At 36.0% G+C, this 24859-nt stretch overlaps 1 protein-coding gene across 3 annotated transcripts in view; it reads left to right on the top strand.

Moving 5' to 3' along the window:
- The window catches only part of sema5ba (sema domain, seven thrombospondin repeats (type 1 and type 1-like), transmembrane domain (TM) and short cytoplasmic domain, (semaphorin) 5Ba), a 273644-nt gene that overhangs the window by 118232 nt on the left and 130553 nt on the right, over positions 1–24859 (top strand). For all 3 annotated transcript variants that reach the window (XM_005167866.6, XM_679287.8, XM_073912922.1), the window contains exons 4-5: positions 17982–18081; positions 18197–18242. In XM_005167866.6, coding sequence (XP_005167923.1) covers positions 17982–18081; positions 18197–18242 — 146 coding nt within the window. The remainder of the gene's footprint in view (positions 1–17981; positions 18082–18196; positions 18243–24859) is intronic.

Raw genomic sequence — 24859 nt, 5'->3', positions numbered from 1 at the left:
ACAATGCTTATCCATCAACAGAATATGTAGTCAAATGTGTTGACATTTAACTGCGGTTCTTGCTTCTGCTTTTGAATGTCACTGGGACAAAGGCAGCTGCATGTACGCTAAAGTGTTAGATAAAAGTGAAACCAAAAAAATTCCAACCCCTTCTATGTTTATATAAATACAAGTGTAGCTTGTATATGTCAGAATTTGCCGGTATTTTGGAATGGATGTGTCAATGGTCTTTTCCGGAAAAATTCCAGAACGTCCGTGGCTCTGTGAACAGCGCTTTTTTGAATTTACGGGTAAAGTTGTTCTAGAAATTTCACTATCACTGTGAAAGGGGCTATACATAGCAATGTTGATAACTTTCAATGCACCACTTCTGCTGCAGTATATTTTCACAGACATCATGTTGACACTTGTTATAATTAAAAGTATGCTTTTTGGATTGTTTTATTCTTAATCTTATTTCAGAAAATAGAAAATAAAGACCTGTTTATTTAATACTTTAATCTGTGTCTGAATTAAGCATTTATGTTATTATAATAAAAAATAATGGTAAAGAATATATATTTTTGGCATCTATAAAAGCAGAGGAAGGTCTAATTTTTAAAAGCTGCATTACAAGCTGTTCACACAAAAGCAATTAAAGCATGCAAATTCCTTCATAGCCCATTTAAGAAAATCTTTTAAAAATTCTTCATGAGTCTTAAATGACTTTTTTTGTTTTCCATGATAAGAAATTGAAAATATGAAAAATCATTGAAACAAGATACATTTTTAAAGCAGCCTCTCATGCTTTTATTCCCAGAAAAGTGTGTCTTTAATTAAAATGCATTTTTTCATATTGTACAATTTTTTTGTTGCTCACATATTTTAAGTAAAAGTAATAAGTTAAAAACAAGTGGAATGAATTGGGAGGGCAGCAAGAAAATGTAAAATATACTTGGAATTTATTCACTAATTTAAGTAAATGAAAACAAGTGCTGGGGTTTTCTCAGTTTATTTTTTAAGATCTTTTTTAAAATTCATTTTTATTATTATAGAGGCTTGTTTTAATATGAAATGCATTCAGAAACTAGGAAAATGTTGTTGAGTATACGCATTTTAATGTGATCATATCAATTATTTATTTGTTTTCTCCTGAGGTCCACATATTAGTATTGGAATTAGGCATGAAATTAAACAGGCGGTATTTGCAGCTGTAAAACACCCTTTTTGCATGTGAAATAAGCAACAACAATCACATTTTGTGTTAGGTTTGCTATTGGGGTTATAGTTGTTGCTACTCTCACCTTCAATAGCAACCTCTTTGCAATGGCTGGATTATATTTTGGCAGGTTCAAAACAGTTCACGCAGAATTGTGACACACAGACAGTTCGGGTCAGGCTGAAATTATCACCATATCGTTATATGCCAAGTGGAATTAAAAAATGTTCTCTCTTTTTTTTTTTTCTTCTCAGAATAATGTATCCTACCTAAATTCATATTTCTTCACCCCGACTGACTGGTCCACCGATTAAGCATCATTGATGTGCAAATTCGGGCAGTCCTTTGTCAATGCATTCACTCCAGAAAGTTTGGATGGAGAAGTTTTTACAGCTTCTTTTTTATTAGGTGGTCTGTCTGGCTGGAGTTTTGCAGCTTTTGCATTGAAAGCTTTTATTTCAAGAGATCAAACATATGACTAGCACTTTAAGAAACCTAAAGCTTTTGCTGTACGGTTATATAACACCATATTGAAAGCTACCTGATACTTATTTCTCACTGAGAAAATCCATATATATATTTTTCCTTGCATGTTATACGTGACAATCCCTCTAAAATCATGGTGAGCATATCTATAAGCCCGCAGCAGCAATAACATGCTGGTACTGCGAGGACTCTCAGATAAGTTTAGATATCTGGGGACCTTGTTTGGATGGATTTTTATTGTGTGGGTGTATGCATTTGTTCTGTTTTCCCCCTTTTTCCTCATGACTAAGCTTGCACAATCACACCTGCGTGCCTGGTCTATCTACAAGGATATCAACATATCACTGCACACACATATGCTGAGCTGAGATATTCCAGGCTTATGAAACTCAACAAACACTGAGGCGAATTTGCTAAACGCTTGCAGCATTTCAGCAAAAAACCTCTGCTGTAAGCAGTTGCAAAATGTGCTGAAACGGTCATGAATGTTTAGATGGCATAAGTATCTAAATTTCAGATGTTTAAATTATGTTATATTAGGGTTACAGTATATCGCAGAATTGCTCTTGAAATCAAAATTAGAGTAATTTTTAAATTATGCTCCAAAAGAGTAACAAAATGTGTTATTTATAATTAAGCATGGGGCGGTAAATGATTCTGATGGTATGATAACCTTTAATAAAAATATCACGGTTTCATGACATCATGGTATTTACTGTTATAAAATAAATTCTTTTTAAATGTCTTGGTAATAAACAACAATTTTTTTTCCCCATTGAACACAGTATATTTTATTCTAATATTTAAAATATTTTAAAACCGTAAACTAAAATAAATCATTGACTTTTGCTGCCTTCAGTAGTTTCAAAAACACATTTATTTACTTTCCTTTTCTTTGGAACTTCTTTTCTTTGCATAAGAAATAAGTCCCAGCACTGTTGAGGTCTTTAGCATGCTGTATGTTGGTTTATAAGCAATTTTGTTTTTCAGATGTTTCCTGAATCGTGGGCTTACTAGTAGCTTTTAATATAGAGGGTTCTTTTCTGCTGGTGATATTGTTGCCCTAAATAAATCTATAAAATAGTTGTAAAAAAACACATTAAAAAATCTTACAATTACGTTAGGAAGGGTATAACAGAAAATCTTAATGTTTTTAAAACGTTGAATTTTCAAAACCGCGGTAAACCTTAAAATCGGTTATCATCCCATGCTTGTTTATAATATATTTTTGTCTTAAATATATATAAAGAGGTGCTGTTAGATATGTCTTGCACTTTCATCCTATTTTGGTGGAATTTGCATCCACATTAGGTCACACTTTATTTTAATGGCCAGTTTGTTGAATTTAAGTTACATTTCAACTAAATCTCATTAGATTGTAAGAAGACTGCTAGCCTTGGGGTTAGCGTTGGGGTTAGGGTTGAGATTAGTTTAAGTTGACGCACTTGCAAAGTTTCTTATAGTCAGTTAAATGTCTGTTTAGGAGCAGTATCAACAGATATTAAGCAGACAGTAAGACTCAAATTGACCATCAAAATAAAGTGTTACCCCACATTTTTTCAACATTTATTTAAAGGGACATTTTAGTGAATTATAGGATTACAAAGGTAATGAAATGTGATAGTCTAAAAAAAAAGCGTCCTACTTCCTTAAATATTGATCAATAGCTAGTACAACTTCCAGGAACCTGTTTTGCTTTCTTTAATCCAAGTAAATTGTTGAATATGTAAGCAATGCATACAGGTATCACTGTTAACAGAGTTAAATCCTGAATAAACACTTCAAGGGACATGATTTATTTTGTCCTTCAGATTAAAAGGTTATAAAAATCTGAGTGATAGACATGATGCTTAAGTGTGCATTAAACACAATACTCATCAGTTCTACATGTATTTGTTACCTCGCTGTATGGCCGTTTCCATAAACTGAACTCTTAAAAATTGTCTATGCTTAGCTATGCCTAGATTTTCTTTGTAGGACACATTTAAGTAAAGCATAATGTACATCCAGCTGTTATCGCAAATTAAATCTTGACAGGGTGATCAGGGGTGAGGCAAGGAAGAAGCACTAATAATGGAAAAGGTCATTATATAGCCATTATATAGCATTGCTATACTTCAATAACTGGCAATGGTCATTATGAGGGTTCATTACACAGCTCTCAATCTGGAGCACTTTATTGTGATTGGTCAGTTTTAGCATTCTGAGGTGTGTTATTCACGATAACGGCAGTAGAGGTAAAAACTGATGACACAGGCCCATCTGCTTGCTAGAAAATGTTTTCTTTGTAGAAGCTTTGCATTTGAGTTATTTCTACTTGAATCCATTTTTTTTTGTGCAGTTAGTTAAAGTAGGTAATCTGGATATCGCAGACTCACTGTCGCATTTCACAAACAGCTGCTGCTCTCTTGCATCTTTGCAATAGTTATTGCAATGTAATGCATTCTTTAAAAAACAAAAAAAGTAAGATTTTGAAAGTGTTTTTATCTCAGAGCAACATCTAATTATGAATGTTGTCAAAAGCCATGCAATAAAGTTAATTGCATACTAAGTTCAAAATGTAAAAAATAAATACAAATACAACCTCATTTTTTGTTTATATGTATAAACACACATCACATCATATTTATAAATTTTCATCAGTAATAAAAAAGTTTACTATAAATTTAATACTGGTAATTTAGTATTGGTTAATTGTTTTTTGTTTGTTTTTGCATCTGTGGCAAGCATGTTAAGAGGTGTTTTGACAATTCTGACCCTTTTTTCAAGTTAACGCCAAAATCTATAATTGCATCTGACAAATTAATCCACTTTGTTTTGCAGCACAGAGCACTTTATGACAACAAAGTGCAAAATAAAGGCAGATTGTAGCGTATGGTTGAGAACCACTGCTGTAGCCTACTGTATGCTGGTTACTGTATGCTTAACTTTTTTTTTCAAAGACCTACTAAACAATTGATTCATTAAGTAATATCTCATTTTTTGTGCCAGGTTTCTGTGCTGAACTAATTTTTTTTTGGATAAGAAATACAAAAAAGAATGTGAAAATTTTGGACTCTAAGATGTTTAATGCTCTATATCCTAAATGTCTGTTTAGTTTGAATTTACCACTTGCAAATAACTAAACTTTTTAAATATTACTAATTAAAAACTAATATTTTGCATTCAGTTATTTAAATTTTGGAAGTAGCAATTTAATAAACAGGATAGTGTGCATCCAGCTGATTGTTATCGCAAAACAAACCACTTCATGGTAAAACAGTGCATGTAATAATAATAACAACAACAACAACAATAATAATAATAATAGTAATAGTAATGATATTTCCTTACATTTTTATAGCACTTTTTAGACACTCAAAGCACTTTAAACATTGGGGGTGAATCTCCTCATCCACCACCAGTGTGCAGCATCCACCTGGATGACGCGACAGCAGCCATATTGCGCCAGACCGCACACCACACCAGCTGATTGGAGGAGAGGAGATAGAGTGATGTAGCCAATTATGATATGGGGATGGTTAGGAGGGCATGATGGACAGAGGCCAGTGGGCAAATTTGCCAAGAATGCCGGTGTTAAACCCCAACTTTTTTTGAAGGAAATCCTGAGATTTTTAACGACCACAGAGAGTCGGAACCTTGGTTTTTAACATCTCATCCGAAATACAGCACTCATTGACCAGTATAGAGTCCCCTTTACTATACTGGGGCATTAGGACCCACACAGACCGCAGGTTGAGTGCCCCCTGCTGGCCTCACCAACAACACTTTCGGCAACAACCTAGCTTTCACTATCCAGGTTTTGACAGGGCCCAGCCCTGCTTAGCTTCAGTGGGCGACCATGTGAGAGTTGCAGAGAACTAGCTGCCGGCTACATTAACTGCAATAACAACCAGCTGGATCTGCATTATCTTTTATACTTAAACCTTGACAGCGTAATCAGGGAAAAGACATAAAATAAATATCATCCCAAAGGAATGGTCATTATGTAGCTCTGCACTGCTCAGTGATTGACTAGTCATCATGGGGATGTACAGTAATTGACCTTAGAGTGTCACAACAGACCAATCAGAATAAAGGATTGTAATAAAGCGCTGTGTAATAAATACTCCAGACTTGTAGACTGGCCTGCGTCATGCATTTAAAAACACAAAAATGCGGTTTGTCCAAACGGCTCTCTACTGAATTCCACCTATTGTTGTATGCAACCAACATCTATAGTTACCAGATTTGGATCTCAGACTTTTATGGCCCACAAAGAAATGGAAAAAGGAACGATTTAAATAGTATTGGGTATGGTGTGTCCTTGCAAATCCAATGCCAAGAGCCTAATGCAAAGTCCTAACCTGTTAGGCTGGAATTACAGTAATCTGTCCCAAGAGGAGTGGTGCCACACAGCCATTGTCTACCTTCCCCTAAGCCGGCCATTGTAATTGTCTTGAGATTGTTTGTCTCGTCTGTAGAACATGTTCAGAAACCAATCTCAAGTGGGTAATAGTGCTGTTGTTTAACCACCGGCTACATTTAGAGGGACCTTGAGAGGGGGAAAAAAAAGCAATGTTGTTCTTTAACTTCAAGCTCTTACTGCTGTCTACCTCCATCTAATTGGTTGGTGATTTCAGAGCCACTGATGCCTGAACAGTTCTGTCATGTTGTTGGGCCCTCTGTCACAGCAGACACCAAAAGTAGACTCAAGTTTGGTAGTGTTTGCAAGTGAGCCTCACCTTGGGGTTCAGTTGGAGCATTGCTAACTGTGAATGTAATGGAACTTGAACAGATTCTGCTCGTCTACTTGCCCTATCCCATTCATTGTAGACGTTTTACGCTCCAATGGCCTCTTGAAATCGCAAGTCTAGGTTTGTCTCATTGGCTTTTGTGAACGGTGCTCTTTTAGATGTTTGCCTGACCTGAACCAACCCTCGATTTACAGCCTCGTCCCCGGAGTGCCCTTACCAACGTCTGTCCTCTCTTGTTGTGCCATGGCATTTCTTAGGACGCTCATTGTCTCAGAATCACGGCGTAAGAGGATTTAGATTTCTGAGGCTTTCTCTGCTCATGCATTGACAACTGGGGACGCAACAGCAGGGAAATCACACAGCGGACATAAGAAAGGAGACCAGAAGACTAAACAAAAGCAAATTCGGACTGCACTCAGATAAGCTCCAGTCTGCAACTCCTGATAAGATTCTCTGAGCTGAGATGAGAGATTTTGAGTGGAGAAATGCTAAATATGAACTAGATGACCGTAGCTATGGCGCGACAGCACTTGTGCTTACATGTTAAATTATTTTGCTTCGTTCATAAACAGATATGTCATTACATGCTGCCTGTTCTCGCAACAGTCAATGGTGATCCATATTCACTTTCTCATATTGATTCCACAGAGGTCTGCTGCTCTTGTGATATTGGCTTAGTCTCACCCTTGTTCTTTTGGAAAGAGTTTTTCAGTGATAACTTTTCTTTTCTGCCTAGCACTGCATAACATGTTCGCTAATCTAGTCCCTAACCACATTTTGGATATTACATTTTAATTGTGTTTTGTATTTAGTTATAAGCTTAAAGCAATGAATTCAGCAAACATTCAGGGGGGGAAATATGCGTTTCAACATAATGATTAAAAAGAAAATTTAATGCAATGTTTTAAAAACCCATGATCATGCTGTTTGTGGATTAGGGTTAATGGCTTTTCATTTGCATAGTGTTGTAGTTTTATGATAGCTGTTTGAATAATTTGAATCATCTACATTTGTTTTCATGTGTAACTATGCTTAATATGTCTGATTACTAAACCTAACTTTCACAGTAACATTTATTTTGTTTCATTTTTAGTGATGTTTTAAGTCTGTTTTTGATGATGAGTATCAATTGTTGTAATTAAAATGTGTTTACATAAGTTCTCTCTACCAACAGAGAACCATTCCAATCTACTTATTCTAAAGTATTCGCAATTAAAGTGCTCGTATTATAATCTCTTTTGAATATTACTTTTAGCATGTAGATGTTTATGAATGAAAAACACCTAAAAATGTTAGGATCTAAGTGAGCAACATATAACGATATTGTTTTTAAAAGAATCAAATTGATTCTGAACTGCCAAAATGAATCATCAGAAATCCAAGTGTCAATTCTGTTGTCAGTCTATATACATCAATGACACATTTGCACACTTTAACCCACCCTTAGATATTTTCATTGGCCCATGTTGTCCAGAAGATGCATTTTTTATCAAAGCTAAACATTTACTCTTAACACTACTTTGCAACTTAACTCTCACTGAAGCTGAGTGATTTCTGAAAGTACTTTTTATTTGCACTTTGTTGTTTACTATAAAAACAATATGGCAATATGTTATTTGCTGTAAGCAGTAGATGAGTCAAAACAAAGTGAGCCATCTGACAAATCTGAGACAAGTTTGGAAGAGTTTAAAAAAAAACAACAAAAAAAACAAGTCATTTTAGAATTATTAAGACATTAGCTCATGTTAATGTTTTATGCCCTATATGAAACAGTGGTCTCCAACCTATTTATCACCATGAACCGGTCAACGCTCGATAATTTTACCGTGACCCTTGGCCCCAGTTTTATTTATGGAGAGAATTAAAAAGCACTGCAGTGTTTGAGATAATTAGTCTACCGAAATGTCAATAATTCAATGCAAAATATAAAGCTGATCGGTAAGTTTTTGTCACATGAGTGCTAATGGCATTCTGAAGATGTTTTTAACTACAGTAGGTGCACCTGTAGGGGCATGAGCGCATTGCTACCAATATGTGAACACAAGCCGCACATCTTCATTGGAAATAATGAACTTGTGCATGGGAAAAATTTGATCCGTGAACAAGCTCGCCATCTGCAATCTACATTTATGCGACCTAAAGCAGTTGATCTTCTTGCACAGACATGCTGGATTCACCTGATTTGTTGACAAACGGTTTGCGAATGCATTCTTTGGCAGTTTGTGGGTCCTTCACCTGGTCGTTTCCCCTTCGTAAAAACTTTCCAAACTTTCCAAAGTTTCTTGTTTCTTACTTGCTAGCTTGTTTGTAAAATTTTGGCACTCAAGTGACCGAGACTTTTTTTTAGAATAAAATATTTTTCAAAATAAAAGATCGTTCAGACTCAGGGAATAAATAAAACAAAAATAATTCATAATTTTTTGTGCGGGCCGGTACAAATTGATCCACGGACCAGTACCAGTCCGCGGCCAGGGAGTTGAGGACCACTGCTCTAAAACACAATTATATTATATTTTTAATGTATTATTTATTATTATGTTATTATTATTATTATAACTATTATTATTATTATTATTATTATTATTATTATTATTTACTTTTTATTAGATATATATTAGATTTTTTTTTCTCTTAAAAAATAACAAACATTTTTACATTGAAATGCCTGAATGTCTCTAAAGGGGTTGCCAAGCAAGATTGCAGAACTGCGCCAAAAAGGTGTGTCATCCTTAATCAGTTTTTGACCTTCAGCTTATCAAAACAACACCATTTAATGAGTTTCTATGACCTTACACATTGTCAGATTACTAAGGATAATTGGTGTACGATTGTGCATGTGGATTGTGATCTCTTAGAAATTTTGTCAGATTTCAAGAGAATCTGAACTTATATGATTCATAGTTCTACACATCATCCACCCTTGGGTGCTCATTAATGAAATATTACGGCCAATTTAATTATGCTTTCAGCTACCAGTGAAAAAAAAAAAACTACATCCGTTAGCCTGAATTAAATCCATATTTAAAATCTACAACCCCAAATCAGAAAAATTTGGGAAAGTATGGAAAACGCAAATAAAAAATAAAGTAGTGATTTCTAAATTTACTTTGACTTGTATTTCATTGCAGACAATATTACAAATATTATTTAATGTCTTCCTCATGACTTTTTTTTCCCACTCGGTTCTTGCAACACATAAAAAAAAAAAGTTCAATTAGTAAAGCATTTGCCACTTTGTAATGTTGCCATTCCCTTTCACAACACTTAAAAGATGTTTAGGGACTGCAGACACCAAGTGATGGTGTGTTTCAGATGTAAATTTGTCCAATTCTTCCAGCAAACAAGTCTTAAGGTGGCAACAGTACCACAGTACAACTGACACTGCTTTGACACAATCTACATTGTGCTATACAAATAAAGGTGAATTAAATTGAATTGAACAGTACGGGGTCTTCTTTGTCACATTTTGCACTTCAAAAGTGTGCCACACGTTCTCTTTTGGAGACAGGTCAGGTCTGCAGGCAGGCCAGTCAAGTACCTGTATCCTCTTTCTCCACGGTCAGGTTTTTGTAATGTGTGCAGAATGTGGTATTGCATTGTCTTGTTGAAAGTGCATGGGTGTCCTTATAAAAGAAGGCAGCATATTGTGCTTCAAAATCTGGTATACGTGTTTATTTTGAAATAAAAAACAATAATAATCATAAGAAACACATTAAGAAATGTTTGTTGTACTGTCTGCAATGAAAAACAAGTCAAAGTATATTTAGAAATCACTTCTTTCTTTTTTTATGTGTGTATTCTATACTGTCCCAACTATTTCTGATTTGTGGTTGTATATGTACCTCCTCCAGTATAATCAAAAAGTCTGTTTTAATCTGGTACTGGTTATTAGCTCGTGTTCATGTGATTTGTAGCTTAACAATGGCAGTATTGCAATCAATACCTGCAACATTGTGGCCAAAACCACACTTTCTGTCTCCCCTCTGCGAGCAGCATATTAAGAAGCAGTCAGTTGTAAATCTCTGAGAACAAAAAAACATAATGATTATGATTCATGTGCTCAGGAGCATCTTGGATTCAGGCTGTTGAACCTGTTCTTGTCCCTCGGATCTGCTGGCTAACGCATTAATCTCTTCCGTTGCATGTTTGGTGAGGAAAATGCAATAATCGTCCATCAACCCTTCCTCTGGCCCGGCCCTCATTTTTATCTCTTTTTATTGCATATGGATTGCTGGACGCCGTGCAGGCAGAGCTGATGATGTGTGGAAGCTGCTCGCGCATATCAAACCACCTTTTAAATAAAACTCACTGAGGTGTAGAATTTTGTCGAAAACGGCACTTTATGATCAGCTCCTGTAAGCAAATAAAAACAAACATTCAGATATCCTCAATGCTCGAAGCGCTGGTGTTGGTTTTCTTGAAAACTGCCATTGGGAATTGGAGCTGTTTATGGTGTGAGGGTTTAGTGGGTAAAGTGTTTTGAGCCTGGAAGGCATACAGCTGAACAGAGTTTCTTTGCTTTTGCAAAGATCAGCTTTTCGTTTTTTCATCTGACGTTTAACTCCAGCATGGTTTGGACTAACTCGGGTGACTCTGGAGTAGGGCTGCACAAAACTGGAAAAAACTGACATTGCAATTTATTTTTTTTACACACAGTATTGCGATATTGAGTATGCTTTCACCAGATGAAATAAATGGCTCTATTTAGAAAGAATTCATAATTTTGTATTGTTTGGAATAAACCTGGAGTGGGCGGCACTGTGGCTCAGTGGTTAGTAGGGATGTAACGAGTCATCTCACTCACGATTCCATACGATTCACGATACTAATCTCACAATTTTGTCACAATTTTAAATAAAATTATTTTTAAAAAATCATTCATTTTCTGCTATGACTAAATTGCTATTTTAAAAACAAATTCCTAAAAAGAACAATAGAAACTAAAGAAGACTCATTAATATAAACAAACCAAAAACTGACTGTGCTGGAATTTTACATTTTTAAAATGAAATATCACCATATCTATTTTTTTTGACATTAGCTGAGATCTTTGCACATTTACAATGACTTAGATGGCTGGTGGAGAAGAAAGCCTTTTCTAAAGCAGAGAGCAGTGTGTACAGAGGGGGTCAACATGCCCTCTGCTCCAGTGGACTGGTCACTGGCATAAAAAATTGTTATAAAATTACTGATTATACAGGAGGATAGAGACAGGAGTTCAACATGAAGGTGAATAATTAATGTTACACTTAAGCAGAGATAATGTTGAGCATTTTTTTTTAATATTCAATAATAATAAGAAGAAAATATGCATAGACTAGGCGACGCAGTGGCGAAGTAGGTAGTGCTGTCACCTCACAGAAAGAAGGTCGCTGGGTGGCTGGTTCGAAACACGGCTCAGTTGACGTTTCTATGTGAAGTTTGCATGTTCTCCCTGCATTCGCGTGGGTTTCCTCCGGGTGCTCCAGTTTCTCCCACAGTCCAAAGACATGTGGTACAGGTGAATTGGGTATGTGTGTGTGTGAATGAGTGTGTGTGGATGTTTTCCAGAGATGGGTTGCGGCAGGAAGGACATCCGCTGTGTAAAAACATGCTGGATAAGTTGGTGGTTCATTCCACTGTGGCGACCCCGGATTAATAAAGGGACTAATTTTAAAAGGACGGGGTAAAAATAATCTACTATCTGGTTCTATAACAGAACAACTTTCTCTTTCAGTCTGAAAAAACATCTTCACACTTTCATGATGAAGACACTGATGCACTGGATGATCTCCGTAGCACTCATCGGAGCAAGCGGAGCTGCAAATCATCTAGTCTGCTTGGTTTGGCTTATTAATTGTTTTTTTTTTTTGTATAGATGTCTATGGCACAGCGCCCCTTCTGTTCAAAACATGTATAGCGATTTGTTCTACATTTCTACCGATTTGAATTGTCACATATTTGAATCCATTTACAATGAATCGTTACATCCCTAGTGGTTAGCACTGTCACCTCACAGCAAGAAGGTCACTGGTTTGAGTCCTGGCTGGGACAGTTGGCATTTCGTGTTCTCCCTGTGTTGGCATTGGTTTCCTCCCGAGTGCTTCGGTTTCCCCCACAGTCAACAGACGTGCTATAAGTAAATTGAATTACCTAAATTGGCTGTAGTTTATGGGTGTGTGTGTGTGTGTGAATGTGAGAGTGTATGGTTGTTTCTCAGTACTGGGTTGTGAGAGCATCCTCTGTATAAAACATATGCTGGTATAGTTGGAACTTCATTATACTGTGGCAACCTCTGGTATAGAGACTAAGTCAAATAAAAATGAATTATTTGGATGATTTTATAGTTTAGCGCATCTGCATTGAAAATAATAAACCAACCCACAAGCACTGATAAATACAGTGGAGCACAGATACAAATGGTTTTCTATGAGTCTAGCAGTATTCGGGCAAGAAAATAATAATCAAATATAAAATATCACCGCATAGTCTACATTGTGTATTTACTACATAAATACAATCAATGGTTTATAAATGTACGAGCATTAGAATTTCTTGCGTCTGAATGTTTTAAACTGGCTTAAAATGCTCACAGACCTTAAAAACAAAAGCAAATGATAAATATTTTGGTAATTTATAGTTTTCAACCTTGTAGTGATCCCACAAATCATGTACATTTTCATCATGTACTGTTGAGATGTAGAAAGTTAAAGGGTTTAGAATTTTGTACTTATTGTTACATTTTGACTGCTCAAAATTTTATTAAAAACCAGGTTTTGACCAGTTGAAGCTGCTAATTGTGTATACATTAAAAAAAATGTCCTGTTCATATAAAAAAAATGTGTAAATTACAATAGATAAAACCCCATAGATACACCTGTGAATTATCTGCTCGATTTTCTTATGTTTTCAAAATTCTTATAGCATCCAAAACAAAACACACACGGTGACCATCAATACTACTCTTGTATGAGGAAGTAATATCCGGTAGATTGTGTCAGATACGTTATATATTGTTGCTGATGGATGGAAACCTCATAGTGTATGTCCAAACTTATTTTTCAGGAAATGAGTACAATTTGATTTGTTTTTCATTTAATAAACTCCAGTGTTTTTTATTTAAGCTTTTTGCCAATAATGTTGGTAATGTGGCTTTACATTTGATCAAATGTTTACTTTTATTGTTTTTGATTATACCAAAATCAAGCTGAAAGTGTATGGCATTACACTAAATGAAGCATGTACAGTACATACAATGTATGCCCATTTGTATTATTAACATGAATAACTACTTTAATCCTTATTTTATTTTTATATAGCTATTTACCTTTACATTAACCAACAAAAAACAACTCAAAAATGAAAACTGCATTACATATATTGAAAGAAAAACATTAATAAATTCATATGGTGTAAATAAAGGCCTAACCTTCAAGTAAACATAGGTCACAGTGGTTTGCTGACATAAAAGGTTGGAAACCCCGGTGTTATATTATAGACTGTGAGCTTTCTCTCTCTTGACCTACAGTAATGGATCAATAAACTCCATAAGCCTCAAGCTTGTGCTACATTTTTTATCTATATAAAGAATAAAAAGACCCTGTCTTGTCCTCCTCAGTCATTAATCACTGCCTGAAAACAGCTGTTCTTGAAATATGATTTCCAATAAAGATTTCTATGATTCTCTCTGAAGACACCGTATCAGAGTCATCAGAGGCCATAAGCACATTTTAACATGGGTGAGATGGATTGTGGGTGAGGAGGACATTATAGTACAGATTGTGTTTGTTGCCCTGTCATCATTCCCATAAATAATCCCTGAATGATATACAGTAGCCATATGGTTCATTGAGCTGGTTAATATATTAATTCATCTACATAACAGCAAGCTTTTTTCTATTTTTCCCTGTGCATTTTGTGCAAATGCATCCTCACATTTATGCGATACAGCCATTTTCCCATGTGAGTGACGGATTGTTTGGGATGACCCCAGCATCTGGATGACTCCATCTGCCATCACACATTTCGGACTGTATGAAGTGGTATTTATTGATGTCTTGTTAATAGAAACCAGTTTCACCGCTGATTTGACCTGTGCTGTGAGAAAGCATTGCAGCTGTGTTCATCTGCAACTTAGTCCACAATGTTGCATCTGTATTCACTTGACATCTGATGTATTCATTAATTTTTTATCTGAGGGACAAATTATTCATTCATTCATTCATGTACTTTGGCTTCAAGATGCAAATGTGTATGTAATATTCATTCATTCATTCATTCATTTTCTTTTTGGCTTAGTCCCTTTATTAATCTGGGGTCACTACAGCGGAATGAACCGCCAACTTATCCAGCATATGTTTTACACAGCGGATGCCCATCCAGCTGCAACTCATCTCACTTTTTGTAGTAATTATTGATTCAAAGCAGCTTTACAAAAGGTGCACATTATTGTATGAGGATCCACATATAATGTGTGAGAGAGAATAGAGAGCAAAAAAAAAAAAGTTAAGGATATCTATGTGAAAATGCATTTGGGATGCTGCATTTCATCCCATTTTCAAACTTAGATTTCCCCCAATTAAAATTGTATTTGCCACATACATTTGCCACTTTTTATAAGAAAAAAGCTAATCTATACAAGCAAACATATAAAACATATAATACTGTAAAAGTATTACTAACAAAGTGCCAGGTGCTTAAAGAGAGGAAGAGTGTATCCTACAAGTGGTTTGTCAAACCCACTCACCAGCATGAAGCACACACGCCCATTGTAGAGTTATTTGATGCATTGTGCATATCCTTTTCTAAATAGATCTTTAATCTAGTTTGAAACAGAGAGTGTGTCTTTTTAGTTTTAATATTTAATGCATTCCCCTGCAATTTAAGTGTTTTTATTTGTTTATTTGTTTATCGATTTAAATTTTTGCTGTTATTATGAAAGTTTCTTTTTTTTGTGTGTGTGTGAAGTTAATTTAATTTGATGTTATTGAGTACCCCAAGGCAATCTAATTTGTCATGAATGTAAAGATTTTACATTTCTCAGAAAAAGTGAAACTATAACCTGAAATGTAATAAACATTTTCAGAGTACAAACATCATTTGAAAACTGAATTATGCAATATTAGGGAAAGATGTCTGATTGTAGCTGGCTGGGCAAATCCTGATACTGCTGAGAGATCCTGTTTTGTATGGAAGGATAACAGATCTTTTTACTGGTTCCTTTTAGAGCAAAATCCCATTTACTAAGCCACAATAAGATTAACAATAGATCAAGTGGTTTTTATATTTACATAATGCTCTTTCTGTCTCATGTAATTCCCACTTCAGTGTGCTGTAAGTATTTGCCAGGGCAAATTGTTTTGATTTTCCGAAACTTTGCATCAAACAGCGCTTTTATGTTCTGAGATTCCTTGGGTAAGCAGAGGTTTGACTAAGTGTCATGTTGAATTAGGATCAGTATCCTTGAAGAGGCCCGGCTATTGCTTTGAGCTGAGCTCTCTCTTCCTCCTCAAATGTTTTTGAGAACTCATGGGAAGAAACTACAACAATTTTCCTGGATTATTGGCCTCCATTGTGGATCTTGTATTGCTTAATCCTTGCTGAACTACATACGAGTCCTTGAGTTGGTTGTCATCTTATGTACTTTGAAATAAACATACCAATATCCAGTAATTCGATACACTGTAATAATTCACATGCATGATATTGATAATGTGGGCACTTCAGAATACAATAATTAATTATTTAATATCAAAGCTTTTTAGGAATATTCACAGTGTATTTGCAGTGGTGTTCAAAACAACGCAAAATGCTTTGAGACTTTATTGTATAGTTTTATAGTTCATTTTCAATAATCTGCCCTACTACAGGTACATGCTGAAATATGGATTGAAAATACTCTTGGCTATTTATAGGCCAACTGTACGATAACACAGTGCAATAAAGCTCCAATAGTTCATTTAATCCATTCATCCATTCATTTTCTTTCCGGCTTAGTCCCTTTATTAATCTGGGGCCCTTTCAGCTGCAACCCATCATTGGGAAACCATTTAATACATTAGTGTATTAAACTAAACTAAACAAATAAACTAAAACTAGCTGTCGGATGTGGTGATATGAGAGCAGAAGGGGGCGCTCAACCAGCAGTCTGTTTGGGTCCTAGCACCCCAGTATATTGATGAGGACTCTATCCTGCTCAGTGAGCGCCGTCTTTCATATGAGACGTTAAACCGGGGTCCTGACTCTCTGTGGTCGTTACAAATCTCAGAATGTTCTTCGAAAAAGAGTATGGGTTTAACCCTGGCATCTTGGCCAAATATGCCCACTGGCCTCTGTCCATTCACTTATCCTACATCATAATTTGCTTCATCACTCTGTCTCCTCTCCACCAATCAGCAGGTGTCTGGTGCAATATGGCTGCCGTTGCATCATCCTGGAGGATGGTGCACACTGGTGGTGGATGAGGAGATTCCCCCCAAAAATGTATAAAGTGTTTTGAGTGTCCAGAAAAGCGCTATTTAATGGAAAGAAATATTATTATTATTATTATAACGTGTTAAAATCATATACTAATTACAAGTTTAGTTTAGTTTAGTTTTAGTTTAAACTGTATTGTCTGTTCTACTTGGCACAGAAAGCAAAGTTGTCTTTAACACTGGTGACATACAACAATCACACAACAGCATCACTCATCAAGACAACCACATGAATTAAAAATGTAAAAACATATTAGCCCCATACTCATTACTGCAGACAAGTCTTATTTGTTTTATTTTGGCTAGAATAAAAAACGTTAAAAAAAAAAAAAAAACATATTAATTAATTTATCAGCCCCTTTAAGCTATATTTCTTTTCCAAACAAACCAACGTTATACAATAACTTGTCTAGTTACAATAGTTTGCCTAATTAACTTCTTATACCAAGTTTGGCCTTTAAATGTCACTTTAAACCAAATACTAGTGTCTTAAAAATATCTAATAAAATATTATTTACTGTCATCATGGAAAAGAAATAAGAAATCAGATATAAGAAATGAGTTATTAAAACTATTATGTTTAGAAATGTGTTGAAAAAATCTTCTCTCTGTTAAACAGAAATTGGGGAAAAAATAAACAGCGGGGCTAATATTTCTGACTTCAACAGTATACATATTTTTTCTTTTACTAATATTAGCATAGTAACTGTAATAAATGTGGTACTTTTCACTGTTGATTTGAATGCATTAGCAAACATTTTTTAATGAATCTTTTGTAGTTTATAATTATTTTACAATCAGATTTGGTTGAAATATTTACTTATTCTGAACATGTATAAACAACAAAAGCAAAACACTATAAGTACAAGCAATACTACACAAATAGTTTTGTTATTATATCTGTTAAAGTAATGTTTTGCAGCTTATATCAACATTGTGACAAAGCCGTATACCAAGATTAAAGCTTTAGAATTTATTTACAACCAGGATTTTTTCCCTATCAATGTAAGGTTACTTTTGAAATATATAAAGTTTCAACTTTTGAAAAAAATATGGGAAACTTTATACTGTATCACTAATATACCCAATTTGGCTTTTGTCTTACAGCTCTAAGTCCTTTGATCTCCTCTTTCTCGCATCCTGGTGTAAGGGATTATTCCCAGCTGACCCTTGACCTAACCAGGAATGAACTTATAGTCGGAGCAAGGTAAGCAGTCCAGTGTCTATCTATTTTCTATGACATATTAGAGGTACATTTTCAATGTATCTCCAATGGATGGCCAAACTAGCCTTTAACAACCTCTCATCATTTTAATTTGCAGAAACTACCTCTTCAGACTAAATCTCAGCAACATTTCACTAATTCAGGTAAGTGTTTATTAACGTTCACCCTCTTTCTCTGAAATATTATTCTTGCCTGCTGTGGGCTTTGTTACTTTGGGCAGTATGTCAAGGCTTTGGGTGAATGGGTCGGCTCCCAAAACTGTCTGGACAGTGTTCAAAGCAAATCTGCCTAGCAAAGGGAGCAAGGGGCATCCTTAGTGAAAGTACCAAATTTTATTCTGGCTTGGCACTAAAAATCAGTAGAAAGGTCAGCATGGACTGTCCGAGGTCTAAATAAAGCAATGAAATGACACTGCGGTGACTTTCCCACCTGTTGTTGCTAGTGCATATCTCTCTTTTATTCCCTCGGTAATCTCTCTGCCGAATCCGGTGGATGTAGCAGACATTTATTGAATGCTCTCCCTCACAGACCGCTCATAATGTTTCATGCATGAAGCAGCTTGTGGTAGAAGACTGAATAACATTTGACTGTCATTTTCTCTCACCTCAGATGCTCGGTGTACCTCCGGATGCACAACAATCAGGGTTTAAATAAGTCACTCCATTCGCATATTCACAAATCTGCGTCTAGGGTTTTGTTTCAATGACGTTAGTAAATTTGCCGAAGTTTTCTTCACCGTCTCTGTGGAGGGGATTAGGTGCAATTTCATTTTCCTCTGTCTCACCTTCGCCTTTGTGTCTCTCCTGGGCGAAACCAAACTGTGAATAAACAAGGCAGATCTTTTTTCATTTCCACTAACTGGAGCATCACAAGTGAAGGCAGAGTCCAAATTGATGAGCAGCACCTCGCCAGCTTTAGAGAGTGTGTTTGACTACACAATGGAGGTGAGAGGGGAGGCAAATTTAAAATGAACACATGACAGAGAATCAATAATGGGAGACTAAAGTAAAGGAAGAGGAAGTTTTACGCTGTAAAAAAGTGCTGGGTGGGTCTGCATGGTGGCTCAGTGGTTAGCACTGTTACTTCACAGCAAGAAGGTTGCTGGATTGAGTCCCAGCTGGGCCAGTTGGCATTTCTGTGTGGAGTTTGCATGTTCTTCCCATTTCCACTCGGTCTTCCGGTTCCTGCACCGTCCAAAGACTTCTGTTATTGGTGAATTGGGTAAACCAAATTATTACTGGTGCTTGTTCAAACTACCTGTTTAAAATAAGCTGAAGCAACACAACTGTTGTATTTTCTTTGGCCAATTTATTTGTTTTATGTTTAGTCCATTTAAATTTGTAAACTCTTAAGTTAAAGCAGCGGCTATTTGCACTTATTATTCATCCTTAATTTGACTAGCATTTAACCCCGATTAAAGCACATTGTGACAGTTTTGACTTTGGTTAAACCTACCGTGGGCGGAGTTAGTGTAAATAGCCTCTGCCATCAAGGTTAATCGTCACTATAGTATGAAGATTTAGAAGGTTTTCATGTAATTCTTTGAGTTTTAAGATCACCACCTTGCAGAAGCACCCATGCTCTGGTTGTTGGCAATGAAAATAGCAAAAAATGTAGTTTGTTGTTTTGCTCAGTGAGCCATAACTGTCCTAAAGTTAGTTCTGAGATCAGTCTTTAACAACTGTATATGTTACTCATAAAATATACTTTAAATTGCTTTTAGTTTATTTAGGATAACTTCAAATTAAACTAGGAGACTTTAAAATGTATGACACACAACAGACATACATGATATTATCAGACCTTCGAGTTTAAGTAAAAATAAAATACAGGTCACACTATTTTGATGGTCCATTTGTTGAATTTAAGTTACATTGTATCTACATGCCAACTATTTTTTTATTAGATTATAAGTAGAATGATAGGTTGGGGTTAGTATAAGTTGGCATGTACTTGCAAAGTTTCCTATAGTCAGTTAAATGTCTGTTGAAGGAGCAGTATCAACAGATATTAAGCAGACAGTCTACTAATACAAAATACAAATCTATTTAAACTTTTATTTGATAAAATCATGTTGGACAAACTCAATTGCATCTAATTGTGTAAATAGTTTTTTTTTAGGTGGTGCTAAACAAATCGATTGTTTGAAAATCCTGCCCTTAACTAAATTGAGGTCATCCAATTATCCATTTTGTGTGTGTGTGTGTGTGTGTGTGTGTGTGTGTGTGTGTGTGTGTGTGTGTGTGTGTGTGTGTGTGTGTGTGTGTGTGTGTGTGTGTGTGTGTGTGTGTGTGTAGAGTATGAGTTTGTGTGAGTATGAGAGTGTTTTGGGTTACAGCTGGAAGGGCATCTGCTGTGTAAAATATATGCTGCAATAGTTGTCAGTTCATTCCACTCTGGCAACCCCTGATAAAAAAGAAACTAAGGCAAAGGAAAATGAATGAATGAAAAAGCTGGGTCCTCTACATAATTGATTTGCGTTGGAACAACATGAATGAATTAAGTTAATTTATTAGTTTTTACAAGTTTTTAACTCAATTGAACAAAACCCAATTACTTGTGCACCCCCATTTCAGCCTCATTTTAAATAAGTTTTAACAAGCAGCAAAATACATTTTTTTGTCATGGTCAGGGTTTGGGGAAAAAGGAGCGAGGACCCAATTGCAGATAAATAAGGATTTATTATAAAATACAAATAAAACAAAAAGGCAAAACAAACTACCCTGAGGGGGAAAACATGAATAAAAAGGCAAAAAACAAACTTGACCGGGCTGGCAGGACAAACAGGACTGGATAGCACAGGACAGGGAAACATTGACGACGAACTGGCACAGGACGGCAGACATAAATGGATTATATGGAGGACTAAATTAACACACAAACAGATGAACATAATTAACTTATATTGGGTTAATAAGGAGGGTGGTACTAGACAATAGAAGGGAAAGCGCATGACACAGAGACAACACAAGCCATGCACTCACATAAAACTAGACTAGAACACGCAGCCAATGAGAACTCATTAACTGCGTGTTTATGACAACACAAGCACGCGGTGCATGTAAACATACAACACATGCTAAACAACACCAACAGAAGACAGAACGCAAGACACGAGTACACGATGAATGAAAGCACTCACTGTGCACTCACACATGCAGCGTGCATGTTTCATCCCAGCGCTGACCAAAACCTAAACCAACTGAACCGAGACGCTGGGAATGAAACACCTCACTGCAGACACACGAAAACACAAACACGAGTACAAGAACGCGCCCGTCCGAGGCATGCAGAGCCCGCTCGTCCGCATCAAGCGGGAGCGCACACACCCACGACAGCGCACGCGCACACAGACACACACACAATGACAGAAACAGGACAAGACAGGGCCAGTGTCCGGACTCTGCCACCAAAACAATAATTCACAACACCAGAGTGACAGAACCCTGACATTTTTGACTGAATAATAGAAGGACATTAGGACTTCTTTTGTCACATGATTCCATAAAATAATCTCTGATTGGTGGGATTATTCTGTATAGCATTATGTAGTTTTTTTTGCACAAATTCCACTCATAAACACATTTTGTTTAAATAAGTATAATTAATGTTAATAGAGTGTTCCATCTAGAAGCATATAATCAGTTTACTGCATCAGAGCTCACTACAGGTCTGCTTTAAAGGTTAATCAGTAAATCAATTTCCTAATGGAGGGAATTAGTTTTTTTCTTCCAGAACTGACTGACTGTTGCTCTGTCAATTTATTTGCAGCTTTTCACTTCTTAAGATTTCAATGTAGTGAATCAAACTCTAAATTGTTGCAGTTTCTTTGTAGTACAGTTTGTTTTGCAAGGCAGAGTTTCTGACCAAGCAAAAAATTGCTAAAAATTGTCCATATGCTACTAAATTGTCCTCTCATTAATCAGATATCACACGTGTTTGCCAGGCGATTCAGCTCATATCACTGAAAGAAATGGATAAAACATCCAGTCACTTATTGTGTCATGATTTGTAGCTGTTTTTATGTTTTCAATTTTTATTAAACAAAACTCAAGCATTGATGTTTTACATGGATATTCCTCAATATGTCCCTCCGAACAAATTTCTTTCAGACATTTCCCTTGATATTTGCCTCATCATTTATTTTGAGAGGCATTACTCTAACAAAACAAACAGTTCTGCTTTTCATGCAATGTTCTCATTAACTCATCATACACTGTGATAAAAACTGCTTTATTGGTATTTTGGGTTGGATTTCTTCCTCACCACAAGCAAACCACTTCAGAGATTGTTTTCAAGTGGGCTGAAACTCATTCAGGCAATCTCAGACTGTTCTGGTGCAGATCCTACTGTGATTGCCATGATCATACAGTATGTGCCAAGCAAAAGCACATGCCAGCTTCTGAAAGAAATCTCTTTACAAACATGTTTAGCAGCACAACTGTTTTCAACATTCGCAATTGTTTTTTGAGCACCAAATTTCTAAAAATTCAGCTTTTCCATCTCTGGAATTATTTACTTTTGAAGAATATTGGAATAGAAGACTGTTATTTAATTTTTTTAGTTGTGTCTCATTGCAGAGGCTGCATCCTCCATAGGATGCAGACTTCAAAGGTGAGTCCTTCGAAGTCCACACAAGCTGAACCGATTCATGAAGGATTATGTGACACCTGAAATTGGGCTTCTGAAAATTCAGATTTTCCATCTCTGGAATTATTTAGTTTTGAAGTATATTGGAATAGAAGACTGTTATTTAAGTTTATTAATATTATAATATTAGCTGTGACTCATTGCAGAGGCTGCATCCTCCATAGGATGCAGACTTCAAAGGTGAGTCCTTCGAAGTCCACACAAGCTGAACCGAGAATTTTGAAATGAGACGATCTAGCCTATGTTACGGGTCCCGGCCGCAGAACTCATAGGCAGAATAAAAATCCCAACATTGAAACTTCATTGACTTTCCCCAAGCACAGCTTAGGAGCATCTGTTTATTAACATTCTTATTATAGCAAACACATTCTAACAGATCATGTTTTATTTTATCAAACATACAGTTTGTTTCTTTTGTATTGATTTATGTTTTTACAACAATGAAGTATTTAAATACTTATACACTCTGTACTTTCTTATCATTAACACATATGAACATTATACCTTCTTTATCAGTATGACACAGAATACACTTTAAATTCTTTCAATCACTCTTTTTTTCTCTGTAAATACCTCAATATATAACCATTTACCATAGTAATACTAAACTCACAGCACAATCACGCGTCTGTTATTTGTATCATTTAAAGTTACACTTGACACCAATTATCAATGTTACTCTAATAAACTTCATACATCTAACAAACATAAAACCAATATATGCAAATAATGAGTCATTTTATATTCAATTATCACATACGGAGATAAATTCATATTATTTACTCAGACCAACTGTCGGTTTACCTGTACTTAATCTAAATTACTCTACTCAATTACCAACTGTAAATAAGCTATTCACTTTAAAACAGATAGAAAATGTGTACTCACATGTTTTTTTTTTACATGAATTATAATAAACATTCACTTTTTATGAAATATACCTGAATTATCAGGAGAAACAAAATCACATTGAGACTTTATTGTCTCCTTAGGCACAGCTTAGTAGCATGTGAAGTAAACAAAACGAGCATGGCCATGGTAAACCACAGCGCATGCTTTCTCAACTGCTGATGTAATTTTGTTTTAAACACAGTCCAAAAAATAACAGAACTGGAATAACTACTGCAGTCGCCATTGTCTGTGTCATATTAAGCAAGAGAATGCCATGACATATGATGAAGTGTGCAGGTGTTGTAGTGCTGTCCCATTTCTTAGTGGTAAATTTTAAAGCCCTTCCCCTTCACAAGTAGGTAGTGCTGTCGCCAAGAAGGTTGCTGGTTCGAGCCTTGACTGGGTCAGTTGGCGTTTCTGTGGGGAGTTTGCATGTTCTCCTCATGTTCGCGTGGGTTTCCTCCGGGTGCTCCGGTTTCCCCCACAGTCCAAAGACATGCGGTACAGGGGAATTGGGTAGGCTAAAACTGTCCGCATTGTATGAGTGTGAATGAGTGTGTATGGATGTTTCCCAAAGATGGGTTGCAGCTAGAAGGGCATCCGCTGCATAAAACATATGCTGGATAAGTTGGTGGTTCATTTCGCTGTGGCGACCCCAGATTAATAAAGGCACTAAGCCGACAAGACAATGAATGAATGAATGTACCGTGATATCGCAGCACCCTTCAAATGCACCCTTCGGAGGATGCAGCCTCTAAAATGAGACACAGCTTGTTATTGTTGACAGAGATAGAGATCAAATGAATGCAATCTCAACTAAGAGGGTATAAAAAAACAGCTCCACACTTTGACTGGTAGTTCATATCAAAACTTTGTAATTTGACTGCAGACTTTAAAGAACTTGTGAATATATCAGCACAGTATGACACATTTTTGACACATCCTCCAAAGCTGAAAAAATAAAATAGCTGAAATCTCCTAAAATATTAGGAATGCCTAAGGAACATGAGTCTTATCCAAAAGCTTTAGCTATATATATGTTATGATTTTAATTTGGAGGGTGGCATGGTGGCTCAGTGGATACTGTGACCTCACAGCAAGAAGATTGCTGATTTGAGTCCCGGCTGGGCCAGTTGGCATTTCTGTGTGGAGTTTGCACACATGTAGGGTGCAAACCGGGTGCTCCAAAGACGATGATACTGGTGAATTGAGTAGAAAA

Source organism: Danio rerio, chromosome 9, assembly GCF_049306965.1.
Source record: "Danio rerio strain Tuebingen ecotype United States chromosome 9, GRCz12tu, whole genome shotgun sequence".
In the NCBI taxonomy this organism is placed as follows: domain Eukaryota; kingdom Metazoa; phylum Chordata; class Actinopteri; order Cypriniformes; family Danionidae; genus Danio; species Danio rerio.
The sequence above is the reverse complement of the archived record's forward strand: the minus strand, read 5'-3'. Positions and strand labels throughout refer to the sequence as shown.